Genomic DNA, 21215 nt, shown 5'->3' on the forward strand with positions numbered 1-21215 from the left:
AGCATAGATGGAACTGGAGAGCATTATGCTAAGCAAAATAAGCCAGTCAGATAAAGATAAATATCACATGACCTCACTCATTTGTGGAATGAACAACATAAACTGATGAACAAAAACAGAATCAGAGACAAAAAGCATAGAACAGACTGTCCAACCTATGAGGGAAGGTGGGCAGGTAAGAGAGTAAGAGATCAACCAAAGGACTTATATGCATACATATGAGAATAACCAATGGACACAGACAGTAGGGGGATGAGGGCATGTGCTGGGGTGTGGGAGCAGCTGGGGAGAGGTCAATGGGCAAAAAGGAGAATCATGTATTACTTTGAACGATAAACAATTTAAATGAAACAAAAAGAAAATGTAAACCACAATAAAATTAAAAAAATAAAATAAAATGAAATAAAAATGTTAATACACTTCTATAATAGTTATTAACCTCTCAACTGTGTATTTGTGAACCCAATTTGAAACTAAGTGTGCAAGCAGCCTACTCACAGGATTTCCTTTAATTTTAGTTCAATAACCTTTCTATAAAAACTCACCCACATATACATACAAATAAATTACCCTTACACTAATGAAAATTTAACCTTCTAACTACAATAAGAGTATATGGGAGAATTCCTGGGAAGTTTCTTCATAATCTATCCTATACAATAAAAGAGAAACATGGTAATTGGCGTATGACCGCTACCCTTCCCATTGGCTAATCAGCGAGATATGCAAATTAACTGCCAGCCAAGATGGCTTCCGGCAGCCAGGCAGCTTGAAACTAACATAAGGCTTGCTTGCTTCAGTGACGGAGGAAACCAACGTTCCCTGCCTGCCTTGCCAGCCTCTGAGCTTGAAGTTTAAGAAACATTGTAACAAATATAGAAGCTAAACAAAACCCCAGAAACTTGCTTTCAGCAAGCCCGGGATCTCAGAGCTGGAGTTACATTGTTTCGATTATAGAACCGAAACAATCCAGATACCTTCTTTCTGCAGCAGCGGCCTCAGAGCAGGAGCCAGAGCTAAAGCTGGCCCAGGATAAAAAGAAAAAAGAAAAAAAGGAGCAGTTGGGAGCTTCAGTCGGCCTGAAAACAGCCCTCAGCCCCTCACCCAGACTGGCCAGGCACCCCAGTGGGGACCCTCACCCTGATCCAGGACACCCTTCAGGGCAAAGCAGCCAGCCCCACCCATGCACCAGGCCTCTATCCTATATAGTAAAAGGGTAATATGCCTCCCAGCACCGGGATCAGCAGAGCCGCGAGGCCTCCCAGCACCGGGATCAGTGTGACAGGGGGCAGCGCCCAAACCCCCTGATCGCCCTGCGGCTCTGTGTGTGACAGGGGGCGGGGCCAACACTTCCCTATCCGCCCTTCTCTGTTCGTGACAGAGGAGGGCGCCACAACCCCCTGATCAGCCCTGCACTGTGCCTGATAGGGGAGAGCTCCCCAACCCCCTGATCGCCCTGCGGCTCTGTGTATGACAGCGTGCGGCGCCCCAACCCCCTGATCGGCCCTGCTCTGTGTGTGACAGGGTGCGGCACCCCAAACCCCCCCTCCTACGGGCCCTGCTCTGTGTGTGACAGGGTAGAGCCATAACCTCCCCATCGGCCCTGCCCTGAATGTGAGAGTGGCGGCGCCCCAACCACCTGATCGGCCCTGCTCTGTGGATGATAGTGGGCGGCGTCTCAACCCCCTGATCCGCCCTGCTCTGTGTGTGACAGGGGGCGGTGCCCCAACTCCCTTATCGGCCCTACTCTGTGAGTGACAGGGGAGAGCTCCTCAACCCCCTGATGGGCCCTGCTCTGTGCATGACAGGGGGCAGCGCCGCAACCTCCCCATCGACCCTGCCTTAAGTGTGACAGGGGGCGGTGCCCCAATCCCCCAATCGGCCCTACCCTGAGCGTGACTGAGGGTGGCATCGCAACCTCCCAATCCGCCCTGGTGTGTGCATGACAGAGGGCAGTGCCCCAACTCCCCATCGGCCCTGCTCTGAGCCCAACAAGGGGCTGCACCTAGGGATTGGGCCTGCCCTCTGCCACCCGGGAGCAGGCCTAAGCCAGCAGGGCGTTATCTCCCGAGGGGTCCCAGACTGCGAGAGGTCACAGGCCAGGCTGAGGGACCCCCCCCTTTCCCCCGAGTGCACAAATTTTTGTGCACCGGGCCTCTAGTATATATATAAAAACCTAAGTGACCATTACGACTGAACGACTGGAACTGGAACAACCGGTCTCTATGACCACACTGACCATCAGGGGCAGATACTCAACGCAGGAGCTACCCTCGATGGTCAGTGCACTCCCACAGCCAATCTACCCCAGCCAGCCAACCTCCCAGGGATTCTCCACCCCGCCAGCAGGCCCTGATCACCTGATGGGGGCCAGGCCCAGGCTGCGGAAGGGAACCTGTGGTGGGTGGCGGCAGACGCGGTCCCAACCGCGTGGCCAACCTCCCACAGTCTCTCCCTACCCATCCCTCCCCTTGGCCTGCAGGCGCCGATCAGCCCAGCCCCAATTGGCCTGTCCCCAATCGACCCTGATCACGGGCCAGATCTAGGGACTTCACCCATTCATGAAATTCATGCACCGGGCCTGTAGTGTTATAAATAAAATCCATGTCAGCATTTGTTTGTATTTTTGTACTTACAGAATTGATTTTATTTCTTTTTTTAAAATATATTTTATTGTTTTTTTTACAGAGAGGAAGAGAGAGGGATAGAGAGTTAGAAACATCGATCAGCTGCCTCTTGCACACCTCCTACTGGGGATGTGCCTGCAACCAAGGTACATGCCCTTGGCCAGAATCGAACCCGGGACCTTTCAGTCCACAGGCCGAAGCTCTATCCACTGAGCCAAACCAGTTAGGGCCAGAATTGACTTTAAATGAGCTTTAAATGTCTACATATGCCATTAGAAATAAAGAGTATAACTAAGGCATCCTATATACTAGGTGTACTGGTTAATAAAGCCAGATTTTGTGCCCTAACCGGTTTGGCTCAGCGGATAGAGCATCAGTCTGCGGACTGAAGGGTCCCAGGTTCAATTCCAGTCAAGGGCATGTACCTTGGTTGTGGGCACATCCCCAGTAGGGGGTGTGCAGGAGGCAGCTGATCGATGTTTCTCTCTAATTGATGTTTCTAACTCTCTATCCCTCTCCCTTCCTCTCTGTAAAAAATCAATAAAATGTATATTTTTAAAAATGCCAGATTTTGTAATCAAAGAAAACACGGTAATTTCAAGAGAAACATCAAAAGTGCTTTATTCAAAGTAATGTCCACCGCTAGCTAAACATTTCCCCATCTTTCAGGTAATTTGTGGATACCGTCCCAATAAAACATTTCTTGTTTTGAGGCAAACCATTCAGAGACCCAATTTTCCACTTCTTCGTATGTTTTTAAGTGCTACTCAGAAAGTGCGTGTGCCATCGATCAGAACAAGTGGTAATCTGAAGGAGCAAGGTCTGGTGAATATAGCGGGTGGGTAAAAATACTTCCAAGGCAAGACCTTTTGCCGAAACCGGTTTGGCTCAGTGGATAGAGCGTCGGCCTGCGGACTGAAAGGTCCCAGGTTCGGTTCCGGTCAAGGGCATGTACCTGGGTTGCGGGCACATCCCCAGTAGGAGATGTGCAGGAGGCGGCTGATCGATGTTTCTCTCCCATCGATGTTTCTAACTCTCTATCTCTCTCCCTTCCTCTCTGTAAAATATCAATAAAATATATATATATATATATATATATATATATATATATATATATATATATATAAAAGATCTTTTAATGTGTCTTTAACTGGTTTTGAAGTGTGTGATTGTACATTATCATGAAGCAAAATTACTTTGCTGTGCCTTGTGGCCCATTCTGGTTGTTTCATGATCGAAGTGTGGTCCAAATTGATTATTTGTTGTCGGCAGCGATCTGTATTAACAGTTTCACCTGGTTTTAGAAGCTCATAATAAACCCCACCTTCCTGATCCCACCAAATGCAGAGCATTGTCTTCTTTCCGAAGCGATTTGACCTTGCAGTCGGTATTGATGGTTGACCTGGATCAACCCATGATTTTGTGCATTTGGGATTCTCAAAATAAATCCACTTTTCATCGCTAGTCACAATTCAATGCAAAAATGGCTTTCTTTTGTGCCACTGAACATTTTACTGATGACTTTTCGATTTTCCATTTGTCTTTCCTTCAGTTGATTTGGCACCCATTTTCCTTCCTTTAAAATCTTTCCCATTGCTTGTAAACAATTGGAAATTGTTTGCTGAGCAACATTTAATCTTTCTGCAAGTTGATTTTGAGTTTGACATGCATCTTCATCCAATAATGCTTATAATTTTTGGTCTTCAAACTTTTTCAGTTGACCTGGATGTTCTTTGTCTTTCACATCGAAATCATCACTTTTAAAGCATTTAAACCAGCGCTCACAAGTATCTTGAGATGGAGCATGTTCACCATAAGCTTCCTGAAGTATATGATAACTTTCAGCTGCACTTTTCTTCAAAATAAAGTAATGAATTAAAACTTCCCACAAATGCTCTTTTTTTTGGCATGAAATTCGACATTTTTAAGTGTAATAATATCTATGATGTTAGCACCTTCAGCAATTTTAACATATGAAGTTTTGAAGCTTGCTGTCAATACAACAAAATAGCATACATATCAAATCACATATATATCAACATATGTGTAACTCCATCTATTTAAAAAAAATCCACATTATTTACCGGTACACCTAGTAATAAAAGCCTAATATGCTAAGTGTCCAGTCGGCTGTTCAACCAATCAAAGTGTAACATGCCAATGATATGCTGAGGCCACTCAACTGCTCGCTATGACATTCACTGACCACCAGGGGGCAGACAGTTGACTGGTCAACCAGTCACTATGACATGTGGGCCTAAGCCTTCAGTCGGACATCCCATGAGGGCTCCCAGGTTGCAAGAGGGCTCAGGCCAGAGAAGCATCAAAAATGCTTTATTCAAAATAATGTCCATCCAACAGATTTTTTTCTGTCTTTCTCTCCTTCAAAGGTAATGCCAAAGGAATAAAGTAAACATGATATAGGTTCCCCAGTTTCTCCCTATCTTATACATTTTCCCCTTTTCTTTCTTCTTTACTATCTACCATCCCTGCCTTATGAACTTTGACTCTTCAATAAACCACCAGGCTTGCAAAAACAGTCCTCAGAAAATATCATTCTGATAGTTGCTGAGTCCTCAAGCAAGAGGAATGAAAAAGGAACCACCTTCCAGTTGCTACTGGAGGTTAAAATTGGAAAGTGCCTATGGTGAAATGCAAGGTGGCATCCTCAACTCTCTAATACCCTAGGAAAGTTCTGGCCTGCTGCAGAGAGTACCTGCATTCAGATGCTCCCTGGCAACACATTTGAATGAAATTTTTAACTTCTATTCACATCACTTAAATATTTTTCTCTTAGCAGTAAACTCTATATGCAACTTAGTAAATTTGAAAATATAAAGCAAATGTACTCTGTTCACTTTAAAATGGTAGCTTAAAGCAAAATTTTTACAGAATATTTAAGTACAAAAACTATAAAAATGTTTAAGGTATACAGTGGTAGGCAAAATAGGTTAAATTACCAGCCATTATTACCTAAAGCTAAATCATAAATAAGTAAGAATACAAAATCATAACAATAAGAAGACAAATACTATAAATAATACAATCTACACTAATAAAAGAGAAAGATGCAAATTGACTGTACCTTCGTGACGCCCGCCAGCCAATCAGGAGTGAGTATGCAAATTAACCCAACAAAGATGGCAGGTTAATTTGAATACACAGGTGCTGAGTGGCCGGGGGCAGGGCGGGACGCTTGTGTCATTGCCATGGCGACAACGCAGGTGTTCTGCACTGCCCTACCTGCTCAAGGCCTCTGGGCAGTGTGGGAAGGCGGAAAGGCGGCTCCGGCCGGAACAAAGGCAGAAAAGTGGCTCCAGCAGGGAATGGAGGAGGTGGGAAGCCCCTATTTTTAGAACTTGTTTTTGTTGGCCCTTTTAAAAATGCAATTAAATGTTTGTCTGAAGGTAAATCCCATGTGAGTTCCTAGGCAAATACCTCAAAAGGAGTTAAGTAGCTAAATGGGTACTGGTAATGAAATTTTCTCAACAAGTATGTAATCATTTCTTTTCATATCATTTCTTAAATTTAAAACTTTTCTTAATAGGTGGTCAGAAAAAATATCTCAATAGTTGATTTCCTCTATTGTATTCTGTTAGTAACAAGATTCGCATATTGTTCATTATCTGTAACTTAGCCACAAAGGGGGAAAAAAATAAAGGCATTTTAACATTTTGTGAGTACTAAGGAAAATGAATTTCCTTCAAGCCAAAAGAACAGAAATGGCACTTCCAATCCTGGAAATTAGAATAGTAAAGGCCTATATCTCAACTATAGGAACACTTTATGAAACAACCTGAATTCCCAACAAATATCAATACATTCTGAAGGTCAGTAAAATAATTTCCTTCTTAAAATAGCAACTAGTACTACAAGAAACAACTGCAGGGCAATTACAGTTTCTCTGATTTTCTGAAATAGAAATAGGTTCTTCTCTGGATACATAATTCATTCAGGGTTACTTTTTTTCTCAAGCTAAAGTGTGGCTTGAGAAAAAAACATAAAGGTAAAATTATGAGCCATTTTCAGTGAAATTTTGAAAACAGCCTAGAGCAGTGGTCGGCAAACTGCAGCTGGCGAGCCACATGCGGATCTTTGGCCCCTCGAGTGTGGCTCTTCCACAAAGTATCACATGCGGGCGTGCACGTACAGTGCGATTGAAACTTCGTGGCCCATGCGCAGAAGTTGGTATTTTGTGGAAGAGCCACATTCAAGGGGCCAAAGAGCCGCATGTGGCTCACCAGCTGCAGTTTGCCGACCACTGGCCTAGAGGATAATCTTGCCCTGTAATAAAAGAAAAGTCAAACCCCAAAGCTTAGAGTCCAGTGACCTTTAGTCATGTAATTACTAAAAGAGGTCATTGGAAAACTTGTAATAGCATTCCTTCCTCAAAAATAACAAAATGAAAATCTTTAAAAATTTCAATGACATCATAAAGAGAAAGCAGCCGAAACCGGTCTGGCTCAGTGGATAGAGCATCGGCTTGCGGACTGAAAGGTCCCAGGTTCGATTCCGGTCAAGGGCATGTACCTGGGCTGCGGGCACATCCCCAGTAGGGATGTGCAGGAGGCAGCTGATCGATGTTTCTCTCTCATCGATGTTTCTAACTCTCTCTCTCTCTCCCTTCCTCTCTGTAAAAAATCAATAAAATATATTTTTTAAAAAAAAGAGAGAGAGAAAGCAGAGTCCAAAAGGAATTGTTTCACTAAGGGAAGGAAGGAAGGATTTTATCCCTGACATTGTTTACTAGTATAACTTCCAGTGTATAGAGATAATAAAAGAAAAATTATATTTGGCAGTTTTGTTGTTGCTTTTAAATGCCCTGCAGATACTGCAGATCCTTATTGCCTGTACCCTGGGGCACACCACAATAACAGAATGGTTTCGTTTCTATAGATTTTTCTTGTATCTGGAAGTTCTGGGCAAGATGCTTACTGACAAATCAACAGATTGACCTGGAAGCCAGAAACAACTGCCAAGAAAGTTATGAACATTTAAGCCTTTAAACCTCACATGTCTAGGTATTAAACATAGTCCAAATGACTTGTATTGACAGGAGACCCACAAAACAAGTTCTTAGACCACACAGATAAATATTTCTACTTGAGGGATTCAATTCTTTTTGAAAATTTTGTTGATACGAGAGTAATATTTTTACTGAGAGCTTACCTATAAATGCTAGCTACTGAACAAAGCAGACATACGCCTCTGCCCTTTTCAAGTTCACAGTCTATCAAGGAGAACAATTTAAAATGAAATTACAATAAACTATGAACACTGGAATAATAGTGGAAATATAGGAAGTTATGAAAGGATGTAGCAAGACCCCGCAGTATTTTTCAGACTTTTAAAACCTAACCCATAGTGAGATATATATTCACATTGTAATCCACAAATGCATGCATAGATACACCCATATATAATTAAAACTGAAAATTTTTCATGAAACAATATTTTCCCTTAAGTATGTGACAAACTGATATTTTCTATTAGCTTTCTAGTCTTGATTCACTAAATAGATTTTAGGATCCCTCTAGAAGTTTTGACTTGAAGTCTGAAAAGCACAGACCAGTGGTATTTTTAAGTCAGCTGCATCACTTGCTAAAGATATGAATTCCTGAGCCCCACTTAAAACTATTGAATTAGAATCCATGAAAGATGGATCCCAGAAAGAAGACTCTCCAGATGATTTTTAGGCATATTAAAGTTTGAGAAGTTGTGGTGTCATTTCATCTGAAATCTAAAGGAAGCTCAGGATTTACTCAGACAAAGAGAGGATAGAAAAATGTTATTGCCAGAAGCCACAGGAGATAAAGACTGAGTGGGATGGGGGGAGCAGGATATGTTTAAGGAAGTTCAGTGGAAGAGGAGTCTAAGGCATTATGGGAAGGCAATAAGGATGGAGAGGTAGGCATGGCTTCTTCTGCAAGCTCCCTCTTCTACTCTCTTTCATACCACCTCAAGAATGATACGGAAGTATTCAGCCTCAAAAAGAAAGGACATTTTTACATGTTACAACATGGATGAACTCTGAGGACATTATGCTAAGTGAAATGAGTGTCACAAAAAGACAAATACTGTATAGTTCTATTAGATGAGGTATCAAGAGTAGGCAAACTCATAAAAAGAGAAAGTAGACTGGTAGTTGCCAGGGGCTTGGGGAGAGAGGAACGGAGAGTTGTTGTTTAATGGGCATAGAGTTTCAGTTTTGCAAGATGAAAGAGTTCTAGAAATTGGCTGCACAACAACGTGAATGTATTTAGCTTAACAATGGTCAAGATGGTACATTTATGTGAATTTTACCACAATGAAAAAAAAAAAAGAATACATGAGACCTGAGCTGATATCTGACCTTGACTAGTATCTGACTCCTTTCCTAAAGATACTGAATTCCCCTTAGTTCTAGAGGCAATAGCAACCATGACCTTTTAGGCAATCAAGGCACTAGAATTATAAACCCTCTTCTTTCTGTTTAAAAAAAAAAAAAAGCAGCTTATAAAAACTTTCTACATTTGGAGAATGAAAGAAAAGAGAGATTGAAGAAAAGAAGAAATTACAACCTAACTTTGTAACTTTGCAACTATCTCAGTGGAAGAGCTGAAACTAATGAAACACCCCAGTTTTGGCTACAAAGCATAAACTGCCTCTGGAGGGTAGCATTGGTCTGTGACAAAATTTGTGTTTAGAAAGCTTTTCCTTTTGAAGGGAAATTATACATAAAACAGTGATCTCTAAATTAACAAATATTCTCATTTTGGGGTATCATAACTCAATGGTTCCCAAATCCAGCACTGAAATGCCCATTAGAATCCTCGAGAAGACACCTGGCCCCACTACGAATCTGCTGGAGCAGATCACCCAGTGACTACTATGCATCTTCAAGGCCTCCAAGGTTATCTGTACATGCAGCCTGTGTGGAGAAATCACTCAAAGGAAGGACAGTTATGAGAAAGGCTGCCTGAGCACATGCTCTAGCCCAGGGGTGGGCAAACTTTTTGACTCGAGGGCCACAATGGGTTCTTACACTGGACCGGAGGGCCAGAACAAAAGCATGGATGGAGTGTTTGTGTGAACTAATATAAATTCAAAGTAAACATCATTACATAAAAGGGTACGGTCTTTTTTTTTTAGTTTTATTCATTTCAAACGGGCCGGATCCAGCCCGCGGGCAGTAGTTTGCCCATGGCTGCTCTAACCTCTCTCCACCCTCTCTAAATCTCTTCCATAGCAGTACTAAAAAACAGGAAGCCCATCAGCAGACCAGAACAGTAAGGAATTTCTGGAAGATATAAAGCAGATGGAATCAGTAAAACCCAAAATTGTTAAAGAGCCTTAAATGAACAGGATGATTACATTGTAAACTGGTAAGTGTTGCTGGCAAGGCCGCAGAATATACCCTAAATCAGAGGCAGCAAGTGTTGGCAGTAGATATGAGTCACCTGTCCAGTAATTATTGAAGGGTTTAGTGACAATCTGCTAGCCTCTCACTCTCAGAGCGGCTAACTCCTGAACTGTCCCCAAAATGAAGGGAGAGAGGGCAGTGATCTGGTTAAGTTCTGGTGGCAAAGATGAAAAAAGCACCTGCAGTCCCAGAAGGCAAGTTCTTTGTGCACATTCTAAGGGAGATCTGACTGGGTAAACATCCCCCCTCCTCCCTATCCTGTATTCCCTGCAGAAAGAAATCCTGTACTCACAATTTGCATTCACAGTGATTTTTTTCATGTTTAAAAACAACTGGATCTTTATTTTTTTAATCTTTCTTGTTGAAAGTATTACATATATCCCCTTTTTTCTCTCACTGACCCCTTATAGCCAACCCCTGCCTCCCACTTTAACTCATGTTGAGGAAAAATAACTCCATCTAGACTCTCATTTATAAATATAAACTACCATGCAAAAATCATAGAAATAAAGAAACAAAGAAAGAAAGAGCATTTTTGTTTCTTTCTTTTGTTTAGAAAACAAATACAGGTATTAGCTCCAAGAAAAAAAGTAAATTCTAGAAATCAAAGAAAACTTTACCTCATTCATAAAATAAGAACCACTAGAAAAAAATACAATAATTACTTGGAAATTATGAGCATAAGAGCCAAGAAGAACACAATGAATCAACCAAACAGCACCCCAGAAGAAGAGGTGAATAATGAAATTTAAGTAATTCCCTTGATTAGCCACAGAATATTTCTCTTAAGGTAATCAAAAAATGTACTTTGGCAGTCCCCTTCAGCACTCTGTGAGCCGGAGGAAGGCCCAGGGTTTTTATGGTTGGGGGAGGTTGGGGGGAAGAGGGGGAAGGCAAGGCTCACTGTAGTTCCCAGGGAGAAGACCTAGTGAGTCCACCCTGAGCCCTCTGCATCAGCTTTGCCCAAGTATGCCCTGTGCCTTTAATGTCCCAGGACCCTTTACTTTGCGAAGGCCTACTCTGCACTTAGAGTTCAGTGCTGGTACCATCTACCTCCGGGAAGGCTTTCTTCACTTCCAGGCTGATTTACATTTTCTAATATTGCCACAACTAAGTTTAACTAACTGAATTATAATTACCCATTCCCTACAGACCCAGTGTCACTGAGCAAAGGCTCGTTACCAGATGCACATAGAAGCCAAGACTATGGCACCAGCTTTTGAGAAAAGGCTTTTGTTTTACAAGTGGAATAACAAGGAGATAGGAGGCAAGACTCAAATCTGTCTTCCCCCTCAAGGGTTTGGGGCAGGATTAAGGGGTTTCAGCACTGGATCTTCCTGGACAATGGACCCTTCACTTAAGAAATGGATCCGATGTTCAGGATCTGGCCATGTTTGGTCCTTTGGTTCCATGGAGTAGCAGTTAAGGGTGCGCAAGTATCATTCATGAGTGGTGTTCACAAGGGTTGCTCGCAAACTTTGCTTCCAGGTCTTGCTAGAAACAGGGTAGAACCAGTTTGAGCTGGTTCTGGGGTGCACCAGGAGTTCAGAAGTTCAAATGTCCTGGGGATCTGGGAGTATCATAATCTGTATACCCAAATTTATATCTCTCTTTAAATTATTCCCATAAACAATACAAGAAGCATAGTATTGAGTTCCACCACAGGCTTGGAGACTTAGGGTGCTTGCAGCACCTTAAACAGTTAATACTGTGACACATGAGAAACAACATACTGTGAGAATAAGGAACTATCTTCTCAAAACAGATGTTAATGGCCTTTAGGTAGAAATTCCCTAAAGAAAGTTGAGTGTCCCTTGCACTGCCATTGAAAAATAAATCCTACCTCCTCAACAAGATAGAAAGGCAGATGGAAGAGTATTCAACACAAACTGAAAAAAAAAGTCTTACAGAAAACGTTAATGCCTTTTCCACAGAAAATAAAAAAAAAGAGATTCAAGGTATCTTCTTTGAAATAATGCCTATTTGTAAAGTTCACCATCTGGATTTAATCTCTAACATTTAGAGATATAGCACAGGGATACAGGTAATACAAGTCTGATGGAGGAGGAAAAAAGATGCAAATAGAAAACACACAAAAACTAAACTAGTTTTTAATAATGAGAAGCATAGGCCTAGAGGCCAGGAAGAGATGTGTTCTAAACTCTTTTATACTTAATTCTTACCAGCTTATAAAAGCAGGTTCAAAGAACAGCCTTGAAGTAAAACTAAAGAATTTAGGGATAGTTAGTTATAAAACCTAGTTCAAACTAAGTGGCTAGGGGGAAGAAGGAGAAGGAAAGAATTAGAGAAGGAATAGAGGTCCCTTCTCACTGAAAAGTCTGACTGCTTGTTTCAGCTCCAGTTCTAAAATCTTCCACATTGACAGTGAATGAGACTTTATCACAATATAAAGAATTATATGCTTCAAATCTTTGTAAAGCAAAATTTATACATTCATATAGATAGATAGATAGATAGATAGATAGATAGATAGATATAGATACACACACACACACACACATATTAGTATAGTCTCTTGGCAGCACTCATTCTAAGTAGGGATACTAAGTTAGAAGTTATGGCTTAATTAGCAAATGTCTCTGACAAATATAGCCAACTATATCAAAACTGCTTAGTAGGTAATTTATGAAAGAAATTCTAATTCAACTGACTAGTGCAGTAAGTGTCAAACAAAAGACAGCAAAATGTATGTTTAAATTTCCACATTTTACAAGAGAGAAACTCTAAAGTATAATGAAATAAAAAGCACATTGCATAAATTTCATTATTTTAGTATGAGAGGCACTGATACACAACAGAGCTTTGTTTTTCCACAAAGAACTTTGTCACCGATGGCCCTATCATTTTCCAACTTAAAAATCTCACATGTCAATAAATTCTCCAAGGTACTTACAATCTTAATTTAAAACACTACAAACCACACTATCATATTATTAGTAAATGACAAGTTGGGAGTTTCCACTTACTTAGATATATTGTTGAAGCTGAGAAACAGACGTTGGAGGCAGGGCAAATTATCCACATCTCTCTGGAAGGAAACAGAAAGCAAAAATTGATCAGCCGAAAGCAAAAGAAATATTGTAAATGTCTTCTTGCTCAGCTGTTGAAATAAATAGTCATTTCTATTCACTGCAACCTTGCTAGACCATAGATTTCTCCTGGACATTGGGCTCCATTCTTCTCCACTGCAGATTAAAGGGGAGGGTTGCAGTACATCCGCAGAACAAGCTGCACCACTCACAAGGTAAAGCACTGAAGGGAACAGAGAAATGCTGCCGCTAGCCTCTTAAGCATGCTTTTGGGAAAGAAGCCAAAATGCTTCTTCAGCGTTTGCACTGTAGCACAAATGTAGTATGATCAAACATTTGTTAAAAATCATTTTTAAAAGGAAGCCATTCTAATGCTTTAAATTTTAAATTTATGCACTTCGCTTTCCAAATAGTACTGAGAATTTCAAAGCAATTTACTTCACGATTCTCAAACCTTTGGAAATATACCACTCAGTTATAAATGAACAAAACACAAACAATTCCTCCATAAAACTAAACGCAGATCATAGTGTCACTGAAGGGCACCATAAGGGCAATTTCCATTCTAAGCAAGAATTGGAGGTTCTTGTAATTGGAAATTTACCCTTTACTGTTAAGGTATAGCACCCAAAAGCAAACCTCTGATGTTTACATGTAGTTACACTCAGCAAATATTGAAATCTTTGGCCCAAATTATTGATTTTTAGAGAGAGAGAAAGGGAAAGAGAGAAAGACTGAGGTGAGAGCAGATCACTGATCATCTGCCTCCTGCACACCCTATGCTGGCGATCGAGCCTACAACCCAGGCATGTACCTGACTGGGAATCTAACCAGTAACCTTTTGGTGCACAGGACAACACCCAACCAACTGAGCTACAACAGCCAGGGCCTAAATCATTTTTTAAAAATCATAAAATAAAAAATAAATAAAAAATAAAAAATAAAAATCATAAAATAAAAATGAAGTTACCTAATCTCATTAAGTAAAAAGACACAAACCTTCTGAAAAGTATGACATACTGGAGTAACAGAGTATTAAGAGGAAGCTTAGTCTGTAATATCATTATTCACATAAGAAAAAGTATACAGTTGAGATTGCTGCAGGGGTAGGGTGGAAGTGGATGGGAAGGTGACTCAGGATTTCATACTATCCTAGAGGCTGAGAGCACAAGATTCCATTTACCCTGACTTCCAGTACTCTGCTTTTTAAAACAGCACAACCTTCTCTCAACCCCTGCCAGTGATGGTGAACCTTTTGAGCTCGGCATGTCAGCATTTTGAAAAACCCTAACTTAACTCTGGTGCCGTGTCACATATAGAAATTTTTTGATATTTGCAACCTTAGTAAAACAAAGATTTATATTTTTGAATATATTTTATATATTTAAATGCCATTTAACAAAGAAAAAAAACAAAAAAATGAGTTCGCGTGTCACCTGTGACACGCGTGTCATAGGTTCGCCATCACTGCCTTAGGCCCTAAAGAGTGTAAAATGAATATAATTGCAGCTATAAAATCACCCAGTAAATGCACCATTCATTTGGCATTACCATTCTCAGGCCCACCCCTGAAAAACCTGTTCCATAGCTGTGAGTTAGTGATTTTTAGAGTTTATCAACCATGGTCAAAAAATAAGTCTGCATAGAACAAGAAGTCCCCTCAGTGGGTGATAGGCTCCACATGTTGGCAAACTTCTTGAACCAGCTCTACCAGCTACCTCACGCTCTGATATTCCCAGAAATGAGACGGGAGGAGGAGTGATAGACTAGTAGTAGAGCTCATTTTATTTCATGGCTCTATTTTCCAAAGAAAATGGTAGCTTGCTTCCTATCTGCTTCCCAGAAGTATGGAGTCACAACCTAACTGAAAGCCCTCTCTGAACTCTGGGGGAATCTGTTCTCCAGTTCTTCCTGGAACCTGCCTGAGATATTGCTAGGCACTAGCATTGTTTGCTGGCATTCAACTGGAAGAAACTGAGAAGCAGTAGCCTAGAATTCCCCTAAATCAAGGCATCTTAAAAAATTTTTTTTGTCTCTTTGAGCTCCAGCCTACCACCTCCTGAAACTACAGACACCTTTCAAGACATATTTTTTGGCTATTAAAATATAAAATCAAATTACATCAGATGATAATTTATGAGAAAGGTTTTTTAAACTTTATTTAATTAAGTTATAATGTTTTACATTTATCTTCATTTATAAAATAAAATTTTAGCAGGTTTTATCAAATTTTCAAAATCAATAACTGTCATGACCTATAGAGCTATGAAAAATATTCACAATAAATTGAAAAGCTAAAAATCAGAATTCAACTACATATATAACCATTTCAATAGGCAGTCTTTACAGCAGTTTAACAAGCAAAATAATTACAATCATTTTTGTTGTCCCAAATTTCATTTTTTTAAAGAAAATTATAACTTTTCCTTATTTTTTCTAGCAATTCAGAGATATACTTTGTAAAGAATTCCTAGCATTACAATTATGGGGGAATCAGTATTCAACAATCTGTTTACCAAAAATGTTTAATTATTTTGGAATGATAGGGAAGGGAGAAATGATGTAAAAAAGCTAAATCCTCACTTTGAGAAAAAATCACCATATTTCATTATCAAGCATTAAACTCAACAGTTTTTTTCTGGAGATAACAGTATCATAGGCAGAAAAACTATTGCAAAGAAGCAATAATGTTAACATACCTAAGATGAGAAGATAATGAAATAAAATATTTACATATAAAATATTTATAGCTCATTTGTTATTAATCTGTTCATAGTTTCAAATTTATTATATTTAACAAAATGCAATTCTGAGAATCACATTCAAAACTTTTTTGAAGATTCAAAACCATTTTATATATTTATAAGTATAATCATTTTAAAATAGATTTAAATAAAACTACAAGATTATTGAGATTATAATTCTTTATTCTTCAAAAGCATAATAACTTGCCATTTGATAAATATGCCTGTCCTATTCTGCTCAGTGTTTTCCACATTCTTAAACTTCACAAAAGAACTAAATGATTCAGCAATCTGACCATGTGTATAACATCTATTTCTGGAGCTATTTTTAGAGCAACCTCCTGCAGAGGAATAAGGAAGAAGAAAGGCAAAGAGAAAAAGGCGTTGGCATGCATGAAGTAGGACAAAGATGACTATAATAAAATCACAGTTACTCTCATCTTGTTATTTACTCTGTCATACAAAAAAAGTCAGAGTAAAAAATATATAGGGGTGATTGATTTAATTTTGAGAACTGGAAATTAATTTAACAAAGCATAATAAGTTTGGAAAAAACAAAGGAAAAATGATATTTTTTATAAAGAGGTTTATTAAATTAATTCTAACATGATTACTTGCTACACTCATCACTTTGTAACAGAGACGTATATGAGGAATAACGTGTAAGCTATCATATCAATGACTTTAATCATATACAGTGGAACCTCGGTTCTCAAATTCAATTCATTCCAATAGGCTGTTTGAGAAGCAATTTGTTCGAAAACCGAATGATTATTTTCCATTAGAAATAATGTAAATTGAATTAATCCATTCCAGACCCACAAATGATTACATTTTAATCTTTCTTATATACAGTACATGTCTAATGTACTGTTTAATCTACAAATAAACACTTCTTTTCTTAAGTTTACCGAACCACCTCCTACTAGCCTTAAGTCACTTTCAGCACTCATTCTAGGGGTATCTTTCCGGTCACCATGCAGCATCTTTGTTTGTTTATATATTGCTGCCTCCAAAATGCTGACACTGGCTAACTGCTTTTTATTTATCCAAATCAACAACAGTTTTTATACCTCTTCAACTGCCTGTGATCATTATTTCTTTCACACTCTTAGCAATAGTTGCACTAGATGGCCTCTTTATGTTTTAAAATTGTGCTAACCTTTGACTCCCCCAACAACAAAAGCATTCTCTCCTTTTTTTGTGGCCTGAGAGATCTTTCAAAAACCAAAGTTTGGTTTCACAACCTAGACATTTTTTCTGTGCACAACTTGGCTGAGAACCAAATTGTTCATAAATTGGAGATGGTAGAGAAAGGTTTGACTGTATTTAAATGCCAATGAAGAAAAGCCCATTATTTGGTCTGTTACCCAAAGGCATTAATATGCATATCTGCTTTTTATATTTGTTTACTACCCATTACATGGCAATAAATATCAATCTAGCTGCAAGTTACTCTTCAAGTCTGCTTTTCTTCTATGCACTATTGTGATCCTCTCACACAAAGAAAACAATAAAAGGGAACTGGAAATTATATTGATAACAGCCATTGATACTCTGACTACATAGATTGTTAGTCTTTATAATCTAGGACAGATAGATTTAATAGCTATGAGAAAAAAGGAAAAAAAGCCTCAATTTCATAATCAGGTTTTTTTCTCACTTGAATTTGTAGTTCAAATTTACATCACATGCATGATCTAACAAGACTCCTCATAAAAATCGGTCCTTAGCATTCATGCCCCTATCACCCCTGGCAAAACTTGCTGAAAGACACAAACTCAACTCAGGCTTTAATAACTTTCTGACTATGCCAAGCTACTAACCTATGGGGGTAAAAAAGTTAGTATGAGCAAGTAGGAATTTCAGAAAGCAAACTGCCAAAAAATGGACCTCTCCCCTCCAGCTCCAGTCCCACCCTCCATGCACATGCCTTCACCCCCCTACTGTCTGTGTCCATTGGTTATGCTTATTTGCATAAAGTCCTTTGGTTGATCTCTTACCACACACCCCCAGTCTCCCCTACCTTCCCTCTGAGGTTTGAGAGTCTGTTCCATGCTTCTGTGTCTCTGGATCTATTTTTGTTCATCAGTTTATGTTGTTCATTATATTCCACAAATGAGTGAGATCATGTGATATTTTTCATTCTCCAACTGTCTTATTTTGCTTAGCATAATGCTCTCCAGGTCCACCCATACTATTGCAAATGGTAAGAGTTCTTTCTTTTTTTACAGCACCATAGTATTCCATTGTGTAGATGTACCATAGTTTTCTAATCCTTTCATCTGTCTGCTGATGGGCCCTTAGGCTGTTTCCAAATCTTAGCTATTGTAAATTGTGCTGCTATGAACATAGGGGTGCATATATCCTTTCTGATTGGTGTTTCTGCTTTCTTGGAATATATTTGTAGAAGTGGGATCACTGGGTCAAATGGAGTTCCATTTTAATTTTTTGAGGAAGCTCCATACTGTTTTCCACAGTGGATGTACCAGTCTGCATTCCCACCAGCAGTGCACAGGGTTACTTTTCCTCCACATCCTCACCAGCACGTGTCATTTGTTGATTTGTTGATGATAGCCATTCTGACGGGTGTGAGACAGTATCTCATTGTTGTTTTGATTTGCATCTCTTGGATGATTAGTGACTTTGAGCATGTTTTCATATATCTCTTGGCCTTCTCTATGTCCACTTAAAGTGTCCATTTAGGTCCTTTGCCCATTTCTTTTTTAATTATTTTTTTACTGTTTAAAATATTACAAATAGTAGTACATATTCTCCTTTTTTTCCCAATATACCTTCCCCCAGCCTCCCCTACCCACCGGCACATGCCCTCACCTCCCTGCCCCCGCCCAGTGTCATGTGTCCATTGGTTATGCTTATATGCATGCATACAAGTCCTTCAGTTGATCTCTTAACCACCCCCCCACCAACACTTCTCAGCCTTCCCACTATAATTTGACAGTCTGTTCAATGCTTCTCTGCCTCTGTATCTTTTTGTTCATCAGGTTATAATGTTCTTTATTATCCATACATGAATGAGATCATGTGGTATTTTTCTTTCACTGCCTGGCTTATTTCATTTAGCATAATGCTCTCCAGTTCCATCCATGCTGCTGCAAATGATAAGAATTCCTTCTTTTTAATAGCAGCGTAGTATTCCATTGTATAGATGTACCACGATTTTCTAATCCACTCATCTGCTGATGGGCACTTAGGCTATTTCCAAATCTTAGCTATTGTAAATTGTGCTGCTATGAACATAAGAGTGCATATATCCTTTCTGATTGGTGTTTCTGGCTTCTTGGGATATACTCCTAGAAATGGGATCACTGGGTCAAAAGGGAGTTCCATTTTTAACTTCTTGAGGTAACTCCATACTGTCTTCCACAGTGGCTGCACCAGTCTGCATTCCCACCAGCAGTGAAGTAGGGTTCCTTTTTCTCTGCATCCTCACCAGCATTTGTCATTTGTTGACTTGTTGATGATAGCCATTCTGACAGGTATGAGGTGGTACCTCATTGTTGTTTCGATTTGCATCTCTCAGATAATTAGTGACTTTGAGCATGTTTTCATGTCTCTTGACTTTCTGAATGTCCTCTTCCGAAAAGGTCCTATGCCCATTTTTTGATTGGGTTGTTTATCTTCCTTTTGTTAAGTTGTATGAGTTCCTTGTAAATTTTGGAGATTAAACCCTTATCAGAGATAACATTGGCAAATATGTTCTCCCATGCAGTGGACTCTCTTATTGTTTTGTTGATGGTTTCTTTTGCTGTACAGAAGGTTTTTATTTTGATGCAGTCTCAGTTGTTTATTTTCTCCTTAGTTTCCATTGCCCTGAGCTATATTGGTAAAGATATTGTTACAACATATGTTTGATATTCTGCTGCCTATGGATTCTTCAAAGATTTTTATGGTTTCCCATCTTACCTTTAAGTCACCCCATAGATTGGCCCTGATTGCCGGCCAGGCCTAGGAACCCTACCCATGCATGAATTTCGTGCACTGGGCCTCTAGTAGTATCATAAAATGTTAATTTCCTGGTTTTCATTACTGTAATGTGGTTACATAGGAAAATTCCTATGATTTTAGAAAATACACACTGAAATATGTGAACATAAAGATGTTTAATGCCTGCAACTTACTCTTAAATGGTTCAGAAAAAAATAGAGAAACAGAGAGATTGATAGATATAAAGAGAAAGAAAGAGAGAATGATCAAGAGAGAGGATAAAGCAAATGTACTAAAATGCTATCATTTAAAAAATCTGAATAACAGTTACTGGTAACTATTATTATACCATTATTGCAACATTTTCTGAAATTATGTCAAAACTTAAAATGTTAAAAAGGTTAAGGAATAAAAAAGATATACCAGGAAAAAGTAACCAAAAGAAAGCCGATATTAACATTATACAAAATAAATGTTAAGACAAGAAGTATTATTAGCTTCCTGATACATACACTACGTACCTAGAACAGTGTCTGGCATAAGGCCCATGCTCAAAAATTGTTGTTCAATGAAGGAGTAATAAAGATATGTAATACATAATGAGGAAAGGAACAATTTACCAGGAAAATGCACCAATTTTAAATTTACGTACACCTAGAAACATAGCTTCAAATACTGAGTACATACTCGGCAAATATATTGTTAATAAATATTGACTATAAGTATTAACAAGGTAATAAAGCAAACCTCAACAAACATAAAAGAACCAATTACATATAATCCACATTCACTAGCCACAATAAAATAAATTAGAAAAGAATGACAAGACAATCCATATTAAAAATTTTTAGAAATATTTCTTAATAGCACATAGCTCAAAGAAGAAATAATACTGTAACTCAGAAAATAATATAACTACTAAATTGCAAAACTTGGGGAAAGAAACTGTAGTGGTTCTTAAGAAGGAAATTTATAACCTTAAGGGCTCATATTAAAAAATTAAAAATACTGAAAAGAAATGTATCAAATATCCAGCACAAAACCTTACAACAGTGGTTCTCAACCTTCCTATTGCCGTGACCCTTTAATACAGTTCCTCATGTTGTGGTGACCCCCAACCATAAAATTACTTCATTGCTATTTCAAAACTGAAATTTTTGCTACTGTTATGAATCGTAATGTAAATATCTGATATGCAGGATGTATTTTCATTGTTACAAATTGAACATAATTAAAGCATAGTGATTAATCACAAAAACAATATGTAATTATATATGTGTTTTCCGATGGTCTTAGGCCACCCCTGTGAAAGGGTCGTTCGACCCCCAAAGGCGTTGCGACCCACAGGTTGAGAACCGCTGCCTTAGAAAGAAAATAGAGGGAATAAGAGATGACATCAAAAATCCACAAAATAATATTTTTTAAAAGCTATGAGAGAGGTTCA

At 39.0% G+C, this 21215-nt stretch overlaps 1 protein-coding gene across 3 annotated transcripts in view; it reads right to left on the reverse strand.

Annotated features, from left to right (window-relative positions):
* LRRC49 (leucine rich repeat containing 49) overlaps window positions 1-21215 on the reverse strand; it is a 209170-nt gene that overhangs the window by 130765 nt on the left and 57190 nt on the right. For 2 of the 3 annotated variants that reach the window (XM_081085231.1, XM_081085233.1), the window contains one exon: window positions 13017-13078. In XM_081085231.1, the coding sequence (XP_080941357.1) occupies window positions 13017-13078 (62 nt within the window). Of the gene's footprint in view, window positions 1-13016; window positions 13079-13186; window positions 13306-21215 lie in introns of those variants that run through there. The other variant, XM_081085232.1, reaches the window with a different exon arrangement.

This window comes from Myotis nattereri, assembly GCF_964212035.1.
Source record: "Myotis nattereri genome assembly, chromosome: 1".
NCBI lineage: Eukaryota > Metazoa > Chordata > Mammalia > Chiroptera > Vespertilionidae > Myotis > Myotis nattereri.